Source organism: Enhydra lutris, unplaced genomic scaffold, assembly GCF_002288905.1.
Source record: "Enhydra lutris kenyoni isolate GAN:26980312 unplaced genomic scaffold, ASM228890v2 scaffoldscaffold20, whole genome shotgun sequence".
NCBI classification, from domain to species: domain Eukaryota; kingdom Metazoa; phylum Chordata; class Mammalia; order Carnivora; family Mustelidae; genus Enhydra; species Enhydra lutris.
The window spans coordinates 2,478,756-2,496,274 of record NW_019154104.1 but is presented as its reverse complement, the minus strand read 5'-3'; the positions used below and the strand labels follow the sequence as shown (position 1 = coordinate 2,496,274).

At 51.3% G+C, this 17,519-nt stretch overlaps 1 protein-coding gene across 1 annotated transcript; it reads left to right on the top strand.

The window, feature by feature from the left end:
• The first annotated feature begins 13,722 nt into the window (after window positions 1–13,722).
• LOC111148480 (coiled-coil domain containing 177) lies at window positions 13,723–15,861 on the top strand. Its single transcript, XM_022505052.1, has one exon. The coding sequence runs from the start codon at window positions 13,723–13,725 to the stop codon at window positions 15,859–15,861; it is 2,139 nt and encodes a 712-aa protein (XP_022360760.1).
• Window positions 15,862–17,519: the final 1,658 nt, after the last annotated feature.

Here is a 17,519-nt window from a genome sequence, read left to right as displayed (position 1 = left end):
AAGTTCTGAAAATCAGTCTAGAATGACAGCTCCCTTAGAACCCATTAATGTCCAGTACTCTGTTTCCTCTCCTGCCTAAGGACCTTCCCTCAGATCTTCCCTATGGCAGCTCCCTCTGACATAGATGCCCCTTTTTCAAGGACAACTTCCCTGACCATTCCGTCCAAATGGCTCTGTTAGCCCACTTCATTTTGGATAGAAGTTCTGAGAAATTCTCCCTTTACTTTGATTTTTTTGAAGTAGGCTCCATGCCCAGTATGGAGCCTCATGGGGGGCTTGAACGCATGACCCTGAGATCAAGACCTGAACCGAGATCAAGGGTCGGACACTTAACCACCTGAGCCACTTAGGTGTCCCTGAAATTATCTCTTTAATTTGTTTACTTTTTTCTTCCCACTCTCCTTGCCAGGATTTACTTCCATAAGGGCAGGATTTTGTCTGTCTTACCTCAAACACTGCCTGGCACATGGAAGGACCTCAGTAAAATTCTGGCAAATGGGGGAATGAATGAATGCAGTTTCTCAGTGCTGGTGAAGGGCTTTAGATGGTTTTCCAAGCCTGTCTCACCAATGTCAGCTGTGTATCCTTGGGCATTTTAATTCCTCTCAATCAGTTTCTTCCTGTGTCACCTGTCACCTGGCTAATCCCCACATTTTAGGATCACCATGAGCATCCACTAAAAAGTTAAAAGTAGAGGCGCCTGGGTGGCTCAGTGGGTTAAAGCCTCTGCCTTCAGCTCAGGTCCTGATCCCGGGGTCCTGGGATCGAGCCCCGCATCAGTCTCTCTGCTCAGTGGGGAGCCTGCCTCCTCCTCTCTCTCTGCCTGCTTCTCTGCCTACTTGTGATCTCCGTCTGTCAAATAAATAAATAAAATCTTAAAAAAAAAAGAAGTTCTAATAGCTTTAAAAAATAAATAAATAAATAAAAAGTTAAAAGTATGTGGCACAGGGAAAAGTGTCTGTCCCATAAATCCTAGCAACAATTATTTTTATGGTCCCCCGCCCAGATGAGCATCATGCTTGATCATGCTGTCTACAACCAAGTTGCACATAAAGTCCTTGAGCAGCACCGCATTTGGGACAGCAGGGTCACTAGAGATGAACAATATGACTATCGTCTGATGGGGAACGTGCTTCTCCATCCACAGGGGGAATCCAGGATCTCGTCTTCCATTGCCAGTGTTGCCCTGATCTCCAGCCTAGTCAAGAAGAGGAAATGAAAGCAAACTAGCTCCATTCTTGGTGCTCTTTTGTTTCCTTTTGAGGTTCACAGACCATTTTGTGGGCTGACCTCACCCAGTGCTGACGTCAAGTTCACTCTCTGCCCCGAGCTGGGCTGGGGCCTGTTGCCTGGCAACAGAACACCTACCTGCCCTCATCAGATCCCCTGGGCTGCCCTGGGCCCTGGCCTCCAGCAGTGCCAAATCAGGAAGGACAGGCTCTGGGTCTTGCCACATTGCTCTGATGGGCAGAAGCTAAGGGATGCCATGATAGAGAGAGAGCAGAGAGATTGCTCCATGAGGCAGAGGTTGTGCTCAGGAAAGAGCACTTGTGATCCCCTAAAACATTGGCCAGAAAGTACCTGTGATTCTCACTGTTCAGAATTTGTTCTTGAAAGACGGTTCCTCTGTAACCATCCTTGAGCAGAAGACAAGTGCTCCTTGAAGGAAACATTTCTCAGCTGCTATCTAAGGGTAACTTCCTTGGTGAGAAGGAAACTCCAGACTAGGAGGCTTGGGGGAGACGCAGAGTAAGCAGAGCTGTGAGACAGGGAGCTCTGGGTGGGGCACACACATGGGGCACTGCATGAGTGGACCTGGGGAGATGACCCAGGCTGGGAGATCGGATAGGTTCTGTTCTCCCCACATGCTTGGCCTGGCTAACTCCCATTTGTTCTTAATATCTCAGATGCAATGTCACTTCCCCAAGAAAGCCCTCCTATTCCCCAGACTAGGTTAGATTCTCCTGTCATTTGCTTTCCTAGCCCACACTTTCCATTCGTCACCCTTATCCCTCGTTGCAATGTGCACCTGTGTCTCCCTCCACCCCATCCATAGACACCTCAGGTTCTGTGAGGGCATGGTCAAGTCTGTCTGTTCACTACAGCCTGAGCACCCAGCCCCGGGCCTGCACACAGAAGGCACTCAAGAACATTGGGCGTCAGATAAATGGAGGAGGAAGAAAGGACAAACAGAACTGGGAAGGCACAGTGCAGGGCGCCTGCTGCCCTCCTCATGTTGCCTTGGCCAGTCTGGCCTCCCCTGTCAGATACAGAGGCCTTGGCCATGCGGGAAGGCTGACATTCCACTTCCCATGCCAGGCAGGGGAAGCCGGTGTTTCCTGAAGACTCCCATTGTCATTGTTCCCGCTGCATAACGAACAACAACCATTCTTTCCCAAGGATGAAGTCATTTCCCTCGAGTCAACATAAAACCCACAGGAAAGGAAAGTAGCATTGTGGCATACCTACTGTGTACCAAGCTATTGGGTATCTTATCTGATTCTCACAACAGCCCTGCAAAGCGAGCATTATTGCTTTTTTTCTTCCTTCTTTCTTTCTTTCCTCCTATCTTTCTTTCTCCTTCCTTCTTTTCTTTCTTCTTTCTTTCTTTCTTTCTTTCTTTCATTCTTCTACAAATAACGCAAGTGAGACTCAGAGACATTGATCTGTCATGCTCATAAAAAAAGACAGAGTTGACATTTGGTCACATGGTGTAGGAGGGACTCACAGCAGGGCCACACTGAGTCCTGTGTGCCGCTGGCAATGCCCACAGCCCCCTCCCTGCTCACCTCCAAGACCAAAGGCAAGGTGGGAAGAGCCTCCCAAAAAGAAAAAGGGGGAAGTAGACTAGAGAAACGGGACCAAGGATGCTTCCCCTTACTCCTCAAATCTTTATTGAATATTTATGTCAAGCACAGGGGATGGGGCCAGATGCCATAAAATACAGATCCTCTCACAGAGGTCACTGTGTAGCGAGGGAACCATATAAGAAAATCCGAAATTACAGATCAGCAAGACTGATGTTATTAGATCACTTATTCCATTTTTTAATATTTGAAGTTCTAATAAAGTGTTAAAAATATATATAGATATAATTGTAGCTCCATCCAAACGCAATGCTCAGGGGGTGGTGAAAGCACAGTGGTGAGGTGTCCAACCCAGAATGAAGGTCTAATCGGGGAAGGCTTCACGGAGGAGGGGACGTGTGAGCTGACGCGTGAGGCAAGAGGGAGTTCACGAGGCAGAGTAGCATGGGAAAAGTACAGCAAAAAGTACTTGCGGAGAGGCGGAAGCGTGAAACACCACGGCCTGCTTAGAGAAGTGTGAGTACGAGTCAATTCCTACAGCCCAAATGAGGAAGGCACCGTCTTCAAGTTGCCTTGTGAAACTGTCCTTCAAGGGCGCTCAGCACTCCGCTGGGCTTTAGGGATTCCGTTTGGTGTTTTCCCTCCGGGTTTCTCACTTCAGAGGATTAGCGCCAGAGCCGCGAGTTAAGCAGAGGAGCGGCGCCACCTGGAGGTCAGAAGGTGAAGTGATCGTTGAGGTCCCTTCTCAAACTCGCCTGGGTAAACAAAACAATCCTGTCTTCTACCCTGCTCTCTCAGAGCATCAGGGAAATCCTCTCACCTCCAGGAACAAGAGGCAAAATAAGCGGACGGCAATGTTTCCAAAGGGAGCAGAGGAACGGAAATCTAAGTTAGAGACATAATCTACAGATGCAAAGGAAATCAACCAAAAGAAAGCTTGGATTTGCTCATCATCTTATCCAAATTTAGGAACAATAACGCCCTGCTACTTATTGAGTGCTTATTCTGCACCAGGCGCACAGGTACACTGTGCTATGTGCTGAACGTATTTCATCTTATTTAAGTCTCAGCAGCAGCCTTTTTAAATTTTATTTTATTTTACATAGCCCCACACCCAGCGTAGGGCTTGAACTCACAACCCTGAGATCAAGAGTACGAGTACATGCTCCACCAACTGAGCTAGCCAGGTTAGAGCAAACAAATGGTAGTTCAGAGAGGTTGAGTTGCTCTCCTGGACCACACAGCAAGGACATGGACAAGCTGGGATTTGGACCCAGATTTGCAGACTCAGAAACTCATGATCTCACCTATTACGTTAGACACCTGATGGCTATGGCCATTAAACGGGCCCAAAGCGGGGCGCCTGGGTGACTCAGTCATTAGGTGTCTGCCTTCGGCTCAGGCCATGATCCCAGTGCCCTGGGATTGAGCCCCTCGTGGGGTTCCCTGCTCGTTGGGGGAGCCTGCTTCTCTCTCTCCCACTCCCCCGCTTGTGTTCCCTCTCTTGCTGTGTCTCTCTCTGTCAAATAAATAAAAAAATAAAGTCTTTAAAATAAATAAACAAACATGCCCAAAGGGAAGCACAAGAAACGAGCATTGGTGAGGATGTGGAGAAAAAGAGCTCTCTTACACTGGCGGTGAAAATGCAAATAGGTACAGCCACTGTGGAAAACAGCATGAAGGTTCCTCACAAACTTAAAAATAGAACTACCTTACGATCCCACACTACTGGATATTTACCCAAGGAATACAAAACACCAATTCAAAGAGATATGGGCACCCCTATGTATATAGCAGCATTATTCACAATAGCCAAGATATGGAAGCAGCCCAGGTGTGTGTCATAGATGAATGGATCAAGAAGAGGTGATATATATACACAATGGAATATTACTCGGCCATAAAAAAGAATGAAATCTTTCCATTTGCCACACCATGGATGGTGCTAGAGAGTATTATGCTAAGTAAAATAAGTCAGCCAGAGAAAGACAAATGCCACATGATTTCACTCACTTGTGGAATTTAAGAAACAAAACAAATGAGCAAAGGAAATAAAGGGAAAGAGAGAGAGATAAACCGAGAAACAGATTCTTAACTATAGGAAACTAACTGACGGTCACTAGAGGAGAGGTAGGTGGGAGATGGGGGAAATGGAGATGGGGATTAAACTGCACTTATCATGATGAAAAATAAATTAAAATAAATTTAAAAAAACAGGTCTAAAGTGGAACTCATCATTTTTGCCAGAACTTACTCGACAAATACTATGACCTTCCCTGCATATCTGTTGTCCAGGTCAGAAACCTAGGAATTTTGACCCACGCCTAATCATGTACCAATTTTGTTGATCCTTTCTCATAAATACCTTTAACATTTTTCTAGAATGTTAAAGTTTTTTTTGTTGTTGTTGTTTTTTTTACTTATTTGAGAGAGAGCAAAAGCATGCGGTAGGGCAGAGGGAGAAGCAGGCTCCCTGCTGAGCAGGGAGTGCAATGCGGGGCTCAGTGCCAGGACCCTGGGATCATGACCTGAGCCAAAGGCAGACATTTAACTGACTGAGCCACCCAGGCCCCATCTTTAACATTTTTCTATCCTCCCTGTTACTGTGGCTGCCTTAGTTCAGGCCATGGCAGTCTTGTACCTGATCTGATGCTCTCCCAGCAGCCCTTCTCCTTCCCAGCCCTGGTGTAACTGATTCATAATCATCTCCCCATCACAGATCCCATGCCAATGGGGCCCTGTCTGTGTGATCCCAGTGCCTGGCAAACAATAGACACTCAATCAATATTTGAGTGACTGAAGATAGCCAGGAACCCTTGTTTCCACTTCATCAATATTATGGGCTGAGCCATGTCCCCTCATAGCTCAGACGTTGCAGTCCTAACCCCCATCACCTCTGAATGTGACTGAGGATGGGGCCTTGGAAAGGGTTAAAGTGGGGTTGTCAGGGTGGGATGATGTCTTCAAAGAGGAGGAGACTGAGTCACAGAAAGACGTCCCAGAGAGAGAGAGAGAGAGAGAGAGAGAGAGATGCCAGAAGGAACCAAGCCAGATGACAACTTGATCCTGCACTTCCAGCCTCCAGACCATGAGACAACAAATTTCTGCTGGGTGAGCCACTGGTCTGTGAGATACTGTTACAGCAGCCCTAGCAAACTGATTCAATCCAGAAAGGGAGTCAGACTCAGAGAGGCTGAAGAATTCACCTAATGCTGTACAAGAATCAGTAACGCACCTGTTACTACACATTAATGACATTCTGCAGTAATGCACCTGTTACTAATGTATTAACGATGTTCTGCCTCATGATTGCTCTTCTATGTCATTTACCAACTCTTGTAACTGGTTGAACCCTACTATTCATGGAACTTCTGGGATGTTTGGGTATTGTTACTTCAACTGGCACCCGGGGCAATGGTCCTGTCTCACCCTTCTCAGTATCCCCAGGCTTCCTAGCCCCGCTGGGGGCTTTGTAACAAGAAGTTTTCAATGCCTTTGTTGCTGTTGCTCTTGTGTGATTGATGGACCCATGTGGATGGGTAAAACGGAGCCCAATAGCAAGACAAACGTGCAAAAAGGGGACACCATCTCCAGTAGTGGAATATGACTTTTCTCTGAATATCTGGATATAAACGTCAGGATGACTGGTTTAAGACCCTATGAGAGTAATGGCACACAATATCTGAAGTTAGGACTGTCCATTTAAAACAAGGAATGTGTGTGTGTGTGTGTGTGTGTGTGTGTGTGTGTGTGTGTGAGTGTGGCAGAGAGTGAGGGGAGAGGCCTGGGGGAACACAAGCTGTGACTTCTGCCCTTGGGGCAGCGCCCCAGTGCAGGGTAACTAACCCCTCTGAAATGGAAGGGGTCTAAAGAGCTGATCAGCAGTGGCTTCATCCCAGAAACAGACAACCCAGGGGACAAGCAGAGAGACTGGAATCAAGGCCAGCTCGTGAACAACGGCCAGCTCTTTTGAGCAGATCCATTTTGTTCAGAGACAAAATGCCCTTGGGCAGTACCCCTAGTGCATGGTCACACTCAGGAACAAGGGCACTTCTCTGGTGCTATGGGGGGCGGTGGATGGAATGAGGTGTGGCTCTTCCAGAAGGGAGTTCTCTCCCATCAGATAAACTGTGAGATTCCCTCTAGATTCCCATTCTGATGCACCTCCACGGTCTAGGGCAGGCTGGTCTCCACTATCCCACAGGACAGTTCTCAGACATGACCATCACCTGTTCACCATACTGAACGCCGGTGACTCATCAAAGTGGCTTAACGGCTCAAAATATTCTGACAAGACCACTTTTCTTGTATATATGGCAAACAAAATAACACTGGTTGGACCCCTCCTCTCTTGTGGATGCATTCAGTAGAAGGGTCTGCTGTGGACCAGGCCCTAAGTAGGTGAGAGCGGAAACAGATAGCGACCTCTCCTCCCGCAACTTACAAGTCCCTACCATCTACACACCAAGTTGTAACCAAGCTGGTAGTCTTTGGACAATTCTTTTTCTACAGGTGATTTTTTTCCTCCTTTTTTCCCCTGTATTTTCTCATTTCCTACTGTGATAGACATTTATTACTCTAACAAAGTACAAAATAAGTACTTTATTTTTAACAGATATTACATTTTACCTGCTTGTCTGTGTCCTAAATTTCCCTTTCAGGCTTTAGTCTCAAGAATTGGGAATGGTTACATTTTACACTGTGTATTACTCTGGGTCTAATCCGGAGAAAGAAACGATAAGGTAATTTAAAGAAAGGAAGCTGGTATATAATATATAAAGAAAGAAAAAAATATAAAGAAAGGAGGCATTAAGCTATAAAGGGAGAGTAAAAACAGAGATATAGAGAGAACTCTCAAGGGTTCCCTAACGCAGTCTTAGAGTACTCAGGAAGGACAATTTGGAAGGTCTGCCTGGCAATTGGGATTCAGAGCTCATTGGGAAGGATGTGATTGCTGCCCACGGATGGCAGAGAAGTTTGGGGCGGGGTTGCTCCACAGATGCCACGCAAAGCAGGAAATGATCTTCAAAGATGGACTGATGCTGGAGAGAGGGAGTCAGAGCCCCACTAGGGATGCAAGGTTGAACGCATGTGGTGTCTGCCTCAGAAGCGCTCCCCAGGCCTGGGCTCCAGCTGCAAGCCACAGACTGTTCTGGGCATGCAGGTGGAGCAGGGTGTCGCAGGATGGTCGCCCGCCCATTCATCAGGCAGCTGGTACCAGTAAAACCACAAATCAGCCCAAAGCAACCGGGAAGAGCGGCCCCTTTCTACTGCAACGTCCCTCCAGCTCCCTCTACTGGCAAATCTCAGCATCGTCCTTGCTGTCCGGTAGAAAATGCGTCAAGTCCCCTCTCCCAGAACAGGTCCTGAAGAGTGAATTTGGAGGTGCAAGGCAATAAATTGATCACTGGGCACAAGGTATTTTCAGTCATTAGGACAGGGACTGGCAAGCTTGCTCTGCAAAGAGCCCAATAGTAAATATTTTATCTTTCTGAACCATACCGTTCTGTGAAAACTCAATTCCAATATTGTTGCACAATCAGTAGTATAGACAACATAGAAACAAATAAGCATAGCTGTGTTACATAGACCCTTATGTACAAAAACAGCCAGTGAGTAGATCTGGCCCACAGATCATAGTTTACCAACTCTTGACTTTGAGTTTTAGATTGAATAATCCCTGTTCCGTGAATAGAATTATATTGAGAAGAAACGGGATAACCCAAGTGCACAGAGCTGAGGTTGGTAGTGGGCACTGAGAAAAACGAATTTAAATGGAGGGTTTTTTTGTCCAAATTAAGTGAGAGCTATGGATTGAATGTTTGGGTGTCCCCCAACTCGAATGTTGAAATCCTAACCTCTGATGTGATGATCTTTGGAGATGGGGCCTTTGGGAGGTAATTAGGACATGAGGATGGAGCACTCATGATGGGATTTATGTCTTTATAAGAAAAGACAGGACAAAATTTGTGCCCTCTTGTTCTCTCTCTGCTATGAGGAGCCAACCCAAGGGGCTGGCTATGAGCAAGGCTGGAAGAGGAGTCCTCTGCCAAACCCCAGATCTGCCAGCACCCTGATCTCGGACCTCCCCTGCCTCCAGAACTATGAGAAACGTTTGTTGTTTAAGCTGCCTAGTGTGAGGTAATTTGTTATAGCTCCCCAGACTGCCGATGAGCTAGGATATTAAAGGATCAAACAGGGTACTTAACAAATCATCATCTCTAAAGGCCTGTGCAAGGCAAAATAACGGTCCCCATTGTGGCCTCCTCTTTTGAGAGGCTCAGAGGAGCTAAGAAACTTGTCTCAAATCATACAGCTTGGGGCTCCTGGGTGGTTCAGTTGGTTAAGCGACTGCTTTCAGCTCAGGTCATAATCCTGGAGTCCTGGGATCGAGTCCCGTGTTGGGCTCCCTGCTTGGTGGGGAGTCTGCTTCTCCCTCTGACCTCTTTCCTCTCATGCTCTCTTTCTCTCTCATTCTCTCTCTCTCAAATAAATAAATAAAATATTTTTTTAAAGATTTATTTATTTATTTGACACAGAGAGAGAGATCACAAGTAGGCAGAGAGGCAGGCAGAGAGAGGGGGAAGCAGGCTTCCTGCTGAGCAGGCTCCCTGCTGGGGCTCTATCCCAGGATTCTGGAATCATGACCTGAGCCAAAGGCAGAGGCTTTAACCCACTGAGCTACCCAGGCGCCCAATAAATAAAATCTTTTTAAAAAAATCATACAGCTTTGTTGAGCTGGCATTTGAATGAGCAGTCTGTATGACTCTTAAGCTGACCTTCCTCACCACCGTGTCCACTGCCTCACCCACAAGGGGCAGGCGTGCATTCCCAAACTGGGCTCCTATCTTTACTGGGTACCGTAATAAACTTGGATTTAACACCTTTGACCTTGGGCAGGCTAGGACTCCCAACCTGAAGGAAATCAGTACTTAACCTGTTTGAAACCCATCTCCAGAAATGTTCAAGGCACTTCAAGATGAGAGATAAGAGATATCTGGGTGTTTAGTGGTGAAACCTGTCCCCCCGCCCCCACCAACACTGTTGGCCAAGTCAGTTCTGCTGAAGTGGCTAGCTAAAGATCGGTGTCCTATTTCAGGGTCCCCCTTCCCATGTCCTCTCCTTCTGTGACCTTCCCAGTTGATGAATCATTCCTTAATCAAACATGGGACATTTGTGGGGCTTCCCCTTAAAGCTTACAGACACTATACCTGTTTCTTTCTCTATTTTGACCATACTTACAAGATGAGTTTTATCAAAATGAATGGTAAATATTTTATCACTGCTTATTGACAGTACATTCGTCTAAGTACTGTGCCTATATCTTTCCAGTTTTCACAACAATTCTGGAAGGTAGCAATTATTGTCCCTACTCAGTGACAAAGGTGGCATTTACATAGCAGACATTATTGATCTTTGAGGTAGGCCATGGAATAGGACTCTGTGCAAAGAGAAAACCCAGGTTTGGAGAGGTTGGCTTGCCCTCTCACCTGCACCTAAATCCACATCTCTATATACTTTACTTGTGGAAACACAAAGCATGGTGGCCCCTTCAGGATCAGATAGAGCCTCGTCCAAATCCCAGCCCCACCTCTTCCTCGCCACCTGACTGATTGCGCCTTTTCCCTATTGAGGGTAGTTCTCCATAGCATTTCTGGATGTCTTGTAAAGGCTTTTATTCTGGACCATTTTTCCAAGGAAGTGTGTACAGCAAACATCTCTGGGAGATAGAATTTCCCTCCGGGTCAGAGAAGACTTGCTTTCTGTCCAGGAGGATGAAGATATTGTCCTCCCTCTGGTGTAAAGGTTGAACATGTTTGCTAGTAGCCCCCACTAAAAGATTAAGATTTAGGGGCACCTGGGTGGCTCAGTGGGTTAAGCCTCTGCCTTCGGCTCAGGTCATAATCCCAGGGTCCTGGGATCGAGGCCCGCATTGGGCTCTCTGCTCCGCAAGCAGCCTGTTTCCTTCTCTCTCTCTGCCTGCCTCTCTGCCTACTTGTGATCTCTGTCTGTCAAATAAATAAATAAAATCTTAAAAAAGAAAAAAAAAAGATTAAGATTTACTAATGCTCATTTTCCCACCTTCCCCTAACCTCCTGCATTTCAGCATCAACCCCAATACCTATACTGAAGCTGTTTTTGTTGATGTCACCATGGCTTTCATGCTTGTCCTTGTTGGTCTCCTTCCTGGACTCCTTCTTGAGCAGCCTCATCAATACCCTTCTTGCCTCCCTTGCCGCTCCTCCAGCCTTTCCTGGGTGATCTCACTCCCTCTACTGGTTTTAGGAACATTGTATATAGGGATGATGTCCTAAACTCTAGCTCCATCTGCTGGCCAGCTCCACCTCACACTCAAGTGGTCCAAAAAGGAACCCCTCCTTCCCAGGCCCTCCCCATCACCTAATCCTCCCTCCTGGGTCCATGCTCTCACTGGGGTCACCCAGCTACCTCATTGCTCCAGGAAGTCACCTCTATCCCTTCACTGCTTCTCACACCCCCAGGGCCAAGCTATCTTTGAATATTCTTTTTCTATTTCAGGAATCTGTACATGCCCCAGGTCACCCAGACCCGAGCCTCCTGCTACTCTTCCCCCTTAAGTCCCAATCTTTCCTGCCTTGGGTGACTATAGTGTCCAGCTAACAGGGCTTCCCGCATCCTGTTGACCGCCCCCCCCAAAGCCTTCGCTCCATTGTTGCTAGGGTTATGTTCCAAAAATATAAATCCAATCATGTTGTTTCCCTGTTTTCAATCCTTCATTTGCCTCTCACTGCCTATCTGACAGCAGCTAGGTTATTAACAACATAGTTCATCATGTCCCACCCACCTGCCGAGCTCCTCCTTCCAGTCCTCCTCCCATCTGTCTTCTATGGCCACTGCCACTCCAAATGGGAAAAAAAGGTGGGGAGGAGGTGTCTCAAAATAACACTCATCAAACAGCCCTAATTGGTTCTAATGTGTGTTACCTGGAACCCGAAAGTCCTCCAAATTTACATTAAACACTAGTCACACATTTTCTGACTGTCTCAAACCTACCTGAACGTTCTTAGTTTTTCTTGAAAAAATAAAATCATAGTTTGGATTAGGAACCCTATTTCTATGCAATTATTCACTATCAAATTTCTATGTCTCTCAGGGTCCCCTTGAGAAACAAGCCAAGCTATTCCTTCATTCTACCCAGTTGAGGTGCTTATGGAATAGGGATTTTCAGCAGATATATCCACCGTGTGTGTGTGTGTGTGTATCCATCTCCAAATATATATATATATATCCGTCCCCACCAAATACATATATATCCATCTCCCCTCAAAGATACATACATACATATATATATATACATATATATCCATCTCCACCAAATATATATAGATCCACCTCCCCCAAATATATATATATACATACATATATATATATGTGTGTATATATATATATATATGGAGATAGATAGATCTCCATCCGCACCAAACAACATATGTATCCATCTCCGCCAAATATACATGTATTTCTCTTCAAACCAACACCCTTGAACGTCCACCAGGAGGCGCCGGGGGCGTCGCCAGACCTGCGGTACCTTCACCGTTGGAGAGAACGCGAGGGATGCAGCAGCGGTGGAACCCGGCTTCCTTTTTCAAGAACCAGTGTGAGGGAAAGGAGCAGAGCCGCGTTATTTTAGGGAGACCTTGTCGCACACCCCCTCCCACGGGTAGGGAGCGTCTGGGATGTGTGCGAGCCCCATGGAGAGACGCTGGCGGTGGCTGCGGTGGCCGCTGGGGCTCCTACCGCGGCTGCAGCCGGCAGTAATCCGACCCCGCGGGCGCGGGGATTGAAGACGCGCAAGCGAGAGCGGCGAGCGGCGAGCTGCGAACAAAAGCCCTCGGCGCGGGGCCCAAGCCCGGGACGTGCGGTGAGTGAACCCGCCCTGAGACCCGGGAGCTGCGGGCACTGGCGTGGCCGGGCTCGCTGAGTCCCCAGAGCCCACCTCGCTGCGATACGGTAGGGGGACTCGGAGGGCATCCAGGGGCAGGTGTCGGAGCTTAGATGGGATGAATGGTGCCTTTAGCACGTTCAGACTTGGAGATCGGGCGCATTTGAGAGGACCCAGGCGCCTTCTCCATCCCCAGCAAACACCGGGGGGGGGGGGTAGGGGGACCGGTATAGCTCCCAGCAAGCTCTGTCCAAAAGACAGAACAAGAATCGAACACCTCTCCCGGGCAGGCCTTTTGTAATTGAGGCATTTGTTTCAGCCCTTCCATCAGCCCCGGGCCCCGGGCCTGGGTCTCCTTTGGCAGGGGGCAATCATGTAATATACATCATGTAAATTTAATCATACAAATCACAGGGCTTCTGAGCCTAATCCCAAATAAACTTCTTCCCTAGGTAAATGGGGTCCTCGCAGCCATGCACTTTGAGGATGAACAGGCCTCTTCTCTCTCTCTTTTTTTTTTTTTTTTTTTTTGTTCCTGCAAAGCTGCATCCCGGGTCCCGCCTAAGCTACAAACAAATACACTAATCCTCCCGGGAATCCTCCACCGCCTCCCTGGCCGGCTACTGCCTGCACCGCGATCTTTTCATCTTAACTTGCAGCAGGAAGGAGATGCATCCAGCGGGCCAGACGCCCTGGGGAGCCGGGCCCCAGGCCCTTGCCCCGCACACCCAGGCTGAGGAAGGTTGAGGCTTTTCCGGTTGCACAGTCTCATCCCTCCTACCCCTCTCCCCGACCCCCCTCCACCCTCGCCTGGGTTTTCAGGGCATTGGTATTATGGTTTACGTCCCACCGGGCCTCTGAGCCTAATCCCAAAGCTGATTAAGTTGGGGGTGGGGTATGTAAATGGGGCGGGGGGGGGGACTGCTTTCATGTATTCCTCGATGTCCCTACCTTGTCTTGCACAGGGACTCCACAAAAGGACAGGACTCAGCCATGGTGGACCCGGTGCCGGAAGAGGAAAAGGAGGGAGCTGAGCCTGAAGGTTCGGATGGGGACGCAGCCGCCGCACCTGGCCCCCCCGAGGCACAGGGGGCCCAGCAGCCCGCCGCCTCCTCGGCCTCAGCCTCGGCCTCGGCCTCGGCCTCGGCCTCGGCCTCGGCCTCGGCGGCGGCGCCCCGCAAGGCTGAAGTCCCGAGCGCAGCGGAAGAAGGCGGTCGGCGGGAGCAGTCTCCGCTGCTGCACCTGGACCTCTTCAACTTCGACTGTCCGGAGGCCGAGGGCAGCCGCTACGTGCTGACCAGTCCCCGCTCGCTGGAGGCCTGCGCCCGCTGCGCAGTCAAGCCCGTGGAGCTGCTGCCACGGGCCCTGGCAGACCTGGTGCGCGAGGCCCCGGGCCGCTCCATGCGAGTGGCCACCGGCCTTTACGAGGCCTATGAGGCGGAGCGGCGCGCCAAGCTGCAGCAGTGCCGGGCCGAGCGAGAGCGCATCGTGCGCGAGGAGAAGCGGCGCCTCTTCACGCCCTTGGGGACTGCGGCCACCGCCGCCTCGGTCCCCGGCGCGGCCGGCAGCAGCAGTAGCTGCAGCAGCGCCAGCCTCCCGGGCTCGCCCGCGCCGCGCGCCACCCGCAAGGCCTCTTCCAGCCCATCTCCCGCCCGGACGCAACCACCGCCCGCGGCTTCGCGGGCAGGTAGGAAGAGCCACTCGCTAGACTCGCTGTCCCGCCGGCGCGAGGGCGCCCTCAGTTCTGAGTCTGGCGCGTCGTCGTCCTCCTACAGCGGGGAGAGCCTGCGGGAGCTGCGCTGGCCTCCGCGGGCCTCGGCCAGGAACAGCTGTCCGGCGGGCTCCGCGTCCTCCGCCCCCAACCCCCTGGGCCGTCCTTCTGCCCTGGCCTTGGTGCCGCTCACAGGCCGCAGCTTCAGCCTAGGTGACCTGAGCCACTCTCCGCAGACGGCTCAGCACGTGGAGCGCATCGTGCGCCAAGTGCGCGCCGAGCGGGGCCTGCGCGGGGTGCCCGACCGCGACCGAAAGATCGCGGCTCTGATGCTGGCGCGCCACCAGGAGGAGCGGCTGCTGCTGGAGCAGCGCGCCGCGGCGCATGGCCAGTGGGAGCAGCAGCGCGTGCGGGCGGAGCAGCGACGGGAGCGCGAGGAGCGGGAGAAGCAGCGCGCGCTGGAGCAGGGCCGCCGGGCCTGGGCGGCGCAGGTGGAGGAGCGGCGTGGCCGTCGCGGGCGCGAGGAACGCGAGGAGGCGCGGCGGCGGCAGCGGGAGTGCGAGCGCAGCGAGGAGCGGCGGCGGGAGCTGGCCGAACGCCAGGGCCTGCTGCGGCGGGAGCGGGTTGAGCGCGCGGCCCGGGAGGATCGGCTGCGCAAGCTGCAGCAGGAGCAGAACCTGAAGCAGCGGGAGGAGGGCCTGCAGGAAGGGCGCGAGCGGGCCGAGTTGGTCCGCAGGGAGCGCGCCCAGCGCGCGGCCCGCACCAAGCAGCGGCAGGAGGGCCAGATGCTGCGGGAGAAGCGGGAGCTAAGCCGGGCGGAGCGCGCGCGCCACGAGGCGCTGCTGCAAGGCCGGGCCCGGCAGGAGCGCGCGGAACGAGAGGGCTTGCGGAGTTCCCTAGAGGCCAGCTTGGGCCGCGCGCAGGAGAACTACGAGCAGCTGGTGGAGCAGCGCGCGCGCGAGCTGCGGGAGCGGGCCCGGCGGGAGGAGCTGCAGGGCCGGCGGGCCAAGGAAGTGGCGGAGCGCAAAGGGCGCGAGCACCAGGCGCACTTGGAGGCGCTGGCCCGGGCCGGGGAGCGGCGGCTGCAGCACGCTACGCAGGCAGCCGAGGAAGCTGTGCAGCAGAAGGCAAGGCGCGTGGGCCAGAGCCGGTTGGAGAAGGAACGAGCCCAGCGCGCCAATAAGGAGAAGGTGGAGAGGGACGAAGACTCCCGCCGGCGGGAGCTGCTGCAGGCCATCGGGCGCAAGCTGGAGCGGAGCGAGCAGCTTTCTCGGGAGCGGCGGAGCGCACTGGAGACCGCCCGCTCCACGGCCCGGGCCTCTTTCCACGTGCGAGAGAAGGTACGCGAGGAGACCAACACGCGTTCCTTCGACCGCATGGTGCGGGAAGCCCAGCTGCACGCCAGCCTGGACCGCAAATGACCACCGCCCTGGGCTGGCCAGGCTGCCAGGCTCAGCCCTGAGGGGCCTCCCTTGGCGTTTATGACCAGACTAGGGGAGTTTTCCGTTGCAGCTCAACGCCCTGGCCTCGCCAGGGTCTTGACCAGTGAGGCAACGAGAGGACAGAGAGACCTGCCAGCCCACCGCCTTTAAAAAAAAAACGGACTTCATTTGAAAATGATATAGCACAATCTTTAACCACATCCACCCTGGGAGGCTCCTACAGCGGCCCTTGCCATGCTTCCCAGTGTGTCTTTGGGCTTGGAATAGAAAAAGAGCTGGGAGAGGAGGGCTGAGTGGGGACGAGGCAAGGGAGGGCCTCTGTAGGAGAGGGTGTAGCGGTGGCCGTCCCCTTCTGCAGCAGTCAGCCTAGGCACCTTCTACATATTGTTGTCTGGGGTGACATTGGTGTCTGCAGCTGAGGTGGCCTGGCCTTGGCTCCCCTCCATCTTTTTAAATAATGGCAAGTTGCACAAAGCGCAGAGGCCTCGCAGAAAAGCACAGCTCTTCCAAGGTGTTAGACCACACCAAGGGACGCCAAAAGTGATTGGTTTTTGTATGCTTGACTTTTAATCTGCCACTTGAGCAAATTCTGGTTTCAGTTATGGTAGTTTTTTGGTTGATTCCCCTAGGCCTTCTAGTTAGACAATCATCTGCAAATAATGATCCATTTGTGTCCCCCCCACCCCTTATTCTCCCCAGCGACACAAGAAATCGGTTGGTTTGGTGATGCTGTTTGGCTGTAGTGGAAGCCCCCAGCTCCTGGGGGTGATGAGTTCCCTAGGCAGCATCGTTCCCCCCGATTCTGTTTTCTTGCAGGGTAGCTTCAGGGGAGGTCGTGTCTGATGCCTACCTCCCAGTGTGGAGCCCACTTCTCAAAAGACAGCAGCCATGCCTTATGAAGCAGAGCTACCTACCTTATGTGCCTGCCTAGGCCGATCCTGCCTCAGTTTCCAGCCCTGGGTGCAGTCCCGAGGGCGGGCCCAGCGAGCATGGAGCTAGGTTCCCTTGGTGAAGGAACCATCCAGCTGCCCTCAGGGTAATCTGTGGTGGTTAGCCTTGCCGCTTTGCTGTGGAGAGTTGTGGCCGCTATGGTTGGTAGTATAGCTTGCCCTCCTCCCTCACACAAGGAAAAAGAGAATGTTCCCCCTTAAGGTCCTGGTTCCCTCTCACCTTTGCTGAAAGTGTCAAATCATTCTTTCCGTGCCTCACCTTCCCCACTGGCCAGATGGGGCTGTCAGTACTCTTCTCCTGGTACCTCAAGGTCTTCTGGATCCAAAGCACCGCCTCAGTATTATTTGCTGGTCTCCCTTGTGCCTTTCTTGACCTGGAGTAGAGAGGCAGGAGGGCTGCCATTGGCCTAGTTCTGGGAACATGAATTCCTGGGCATTGGAAGGGGCAGTGCGTCACAACAGATAATCATTTAGCTTCTGGGGGAAAATATTTGCAAGACCAGGCCACCTCCTGGTCCAAAAAGTCCCACTCAGTTGTCTTCAGGCAACTTTAATGTCTAGAGTGCTTCCTTCCCATGAAGCTGAAATTAGCCTCCAGCCATATCCACCCGCTGACTCTGCCTTCATCACAGAAAACATTACATTTTACATTAAATCAGGATCAGGAAATAAAAGTTACCAAAAAAT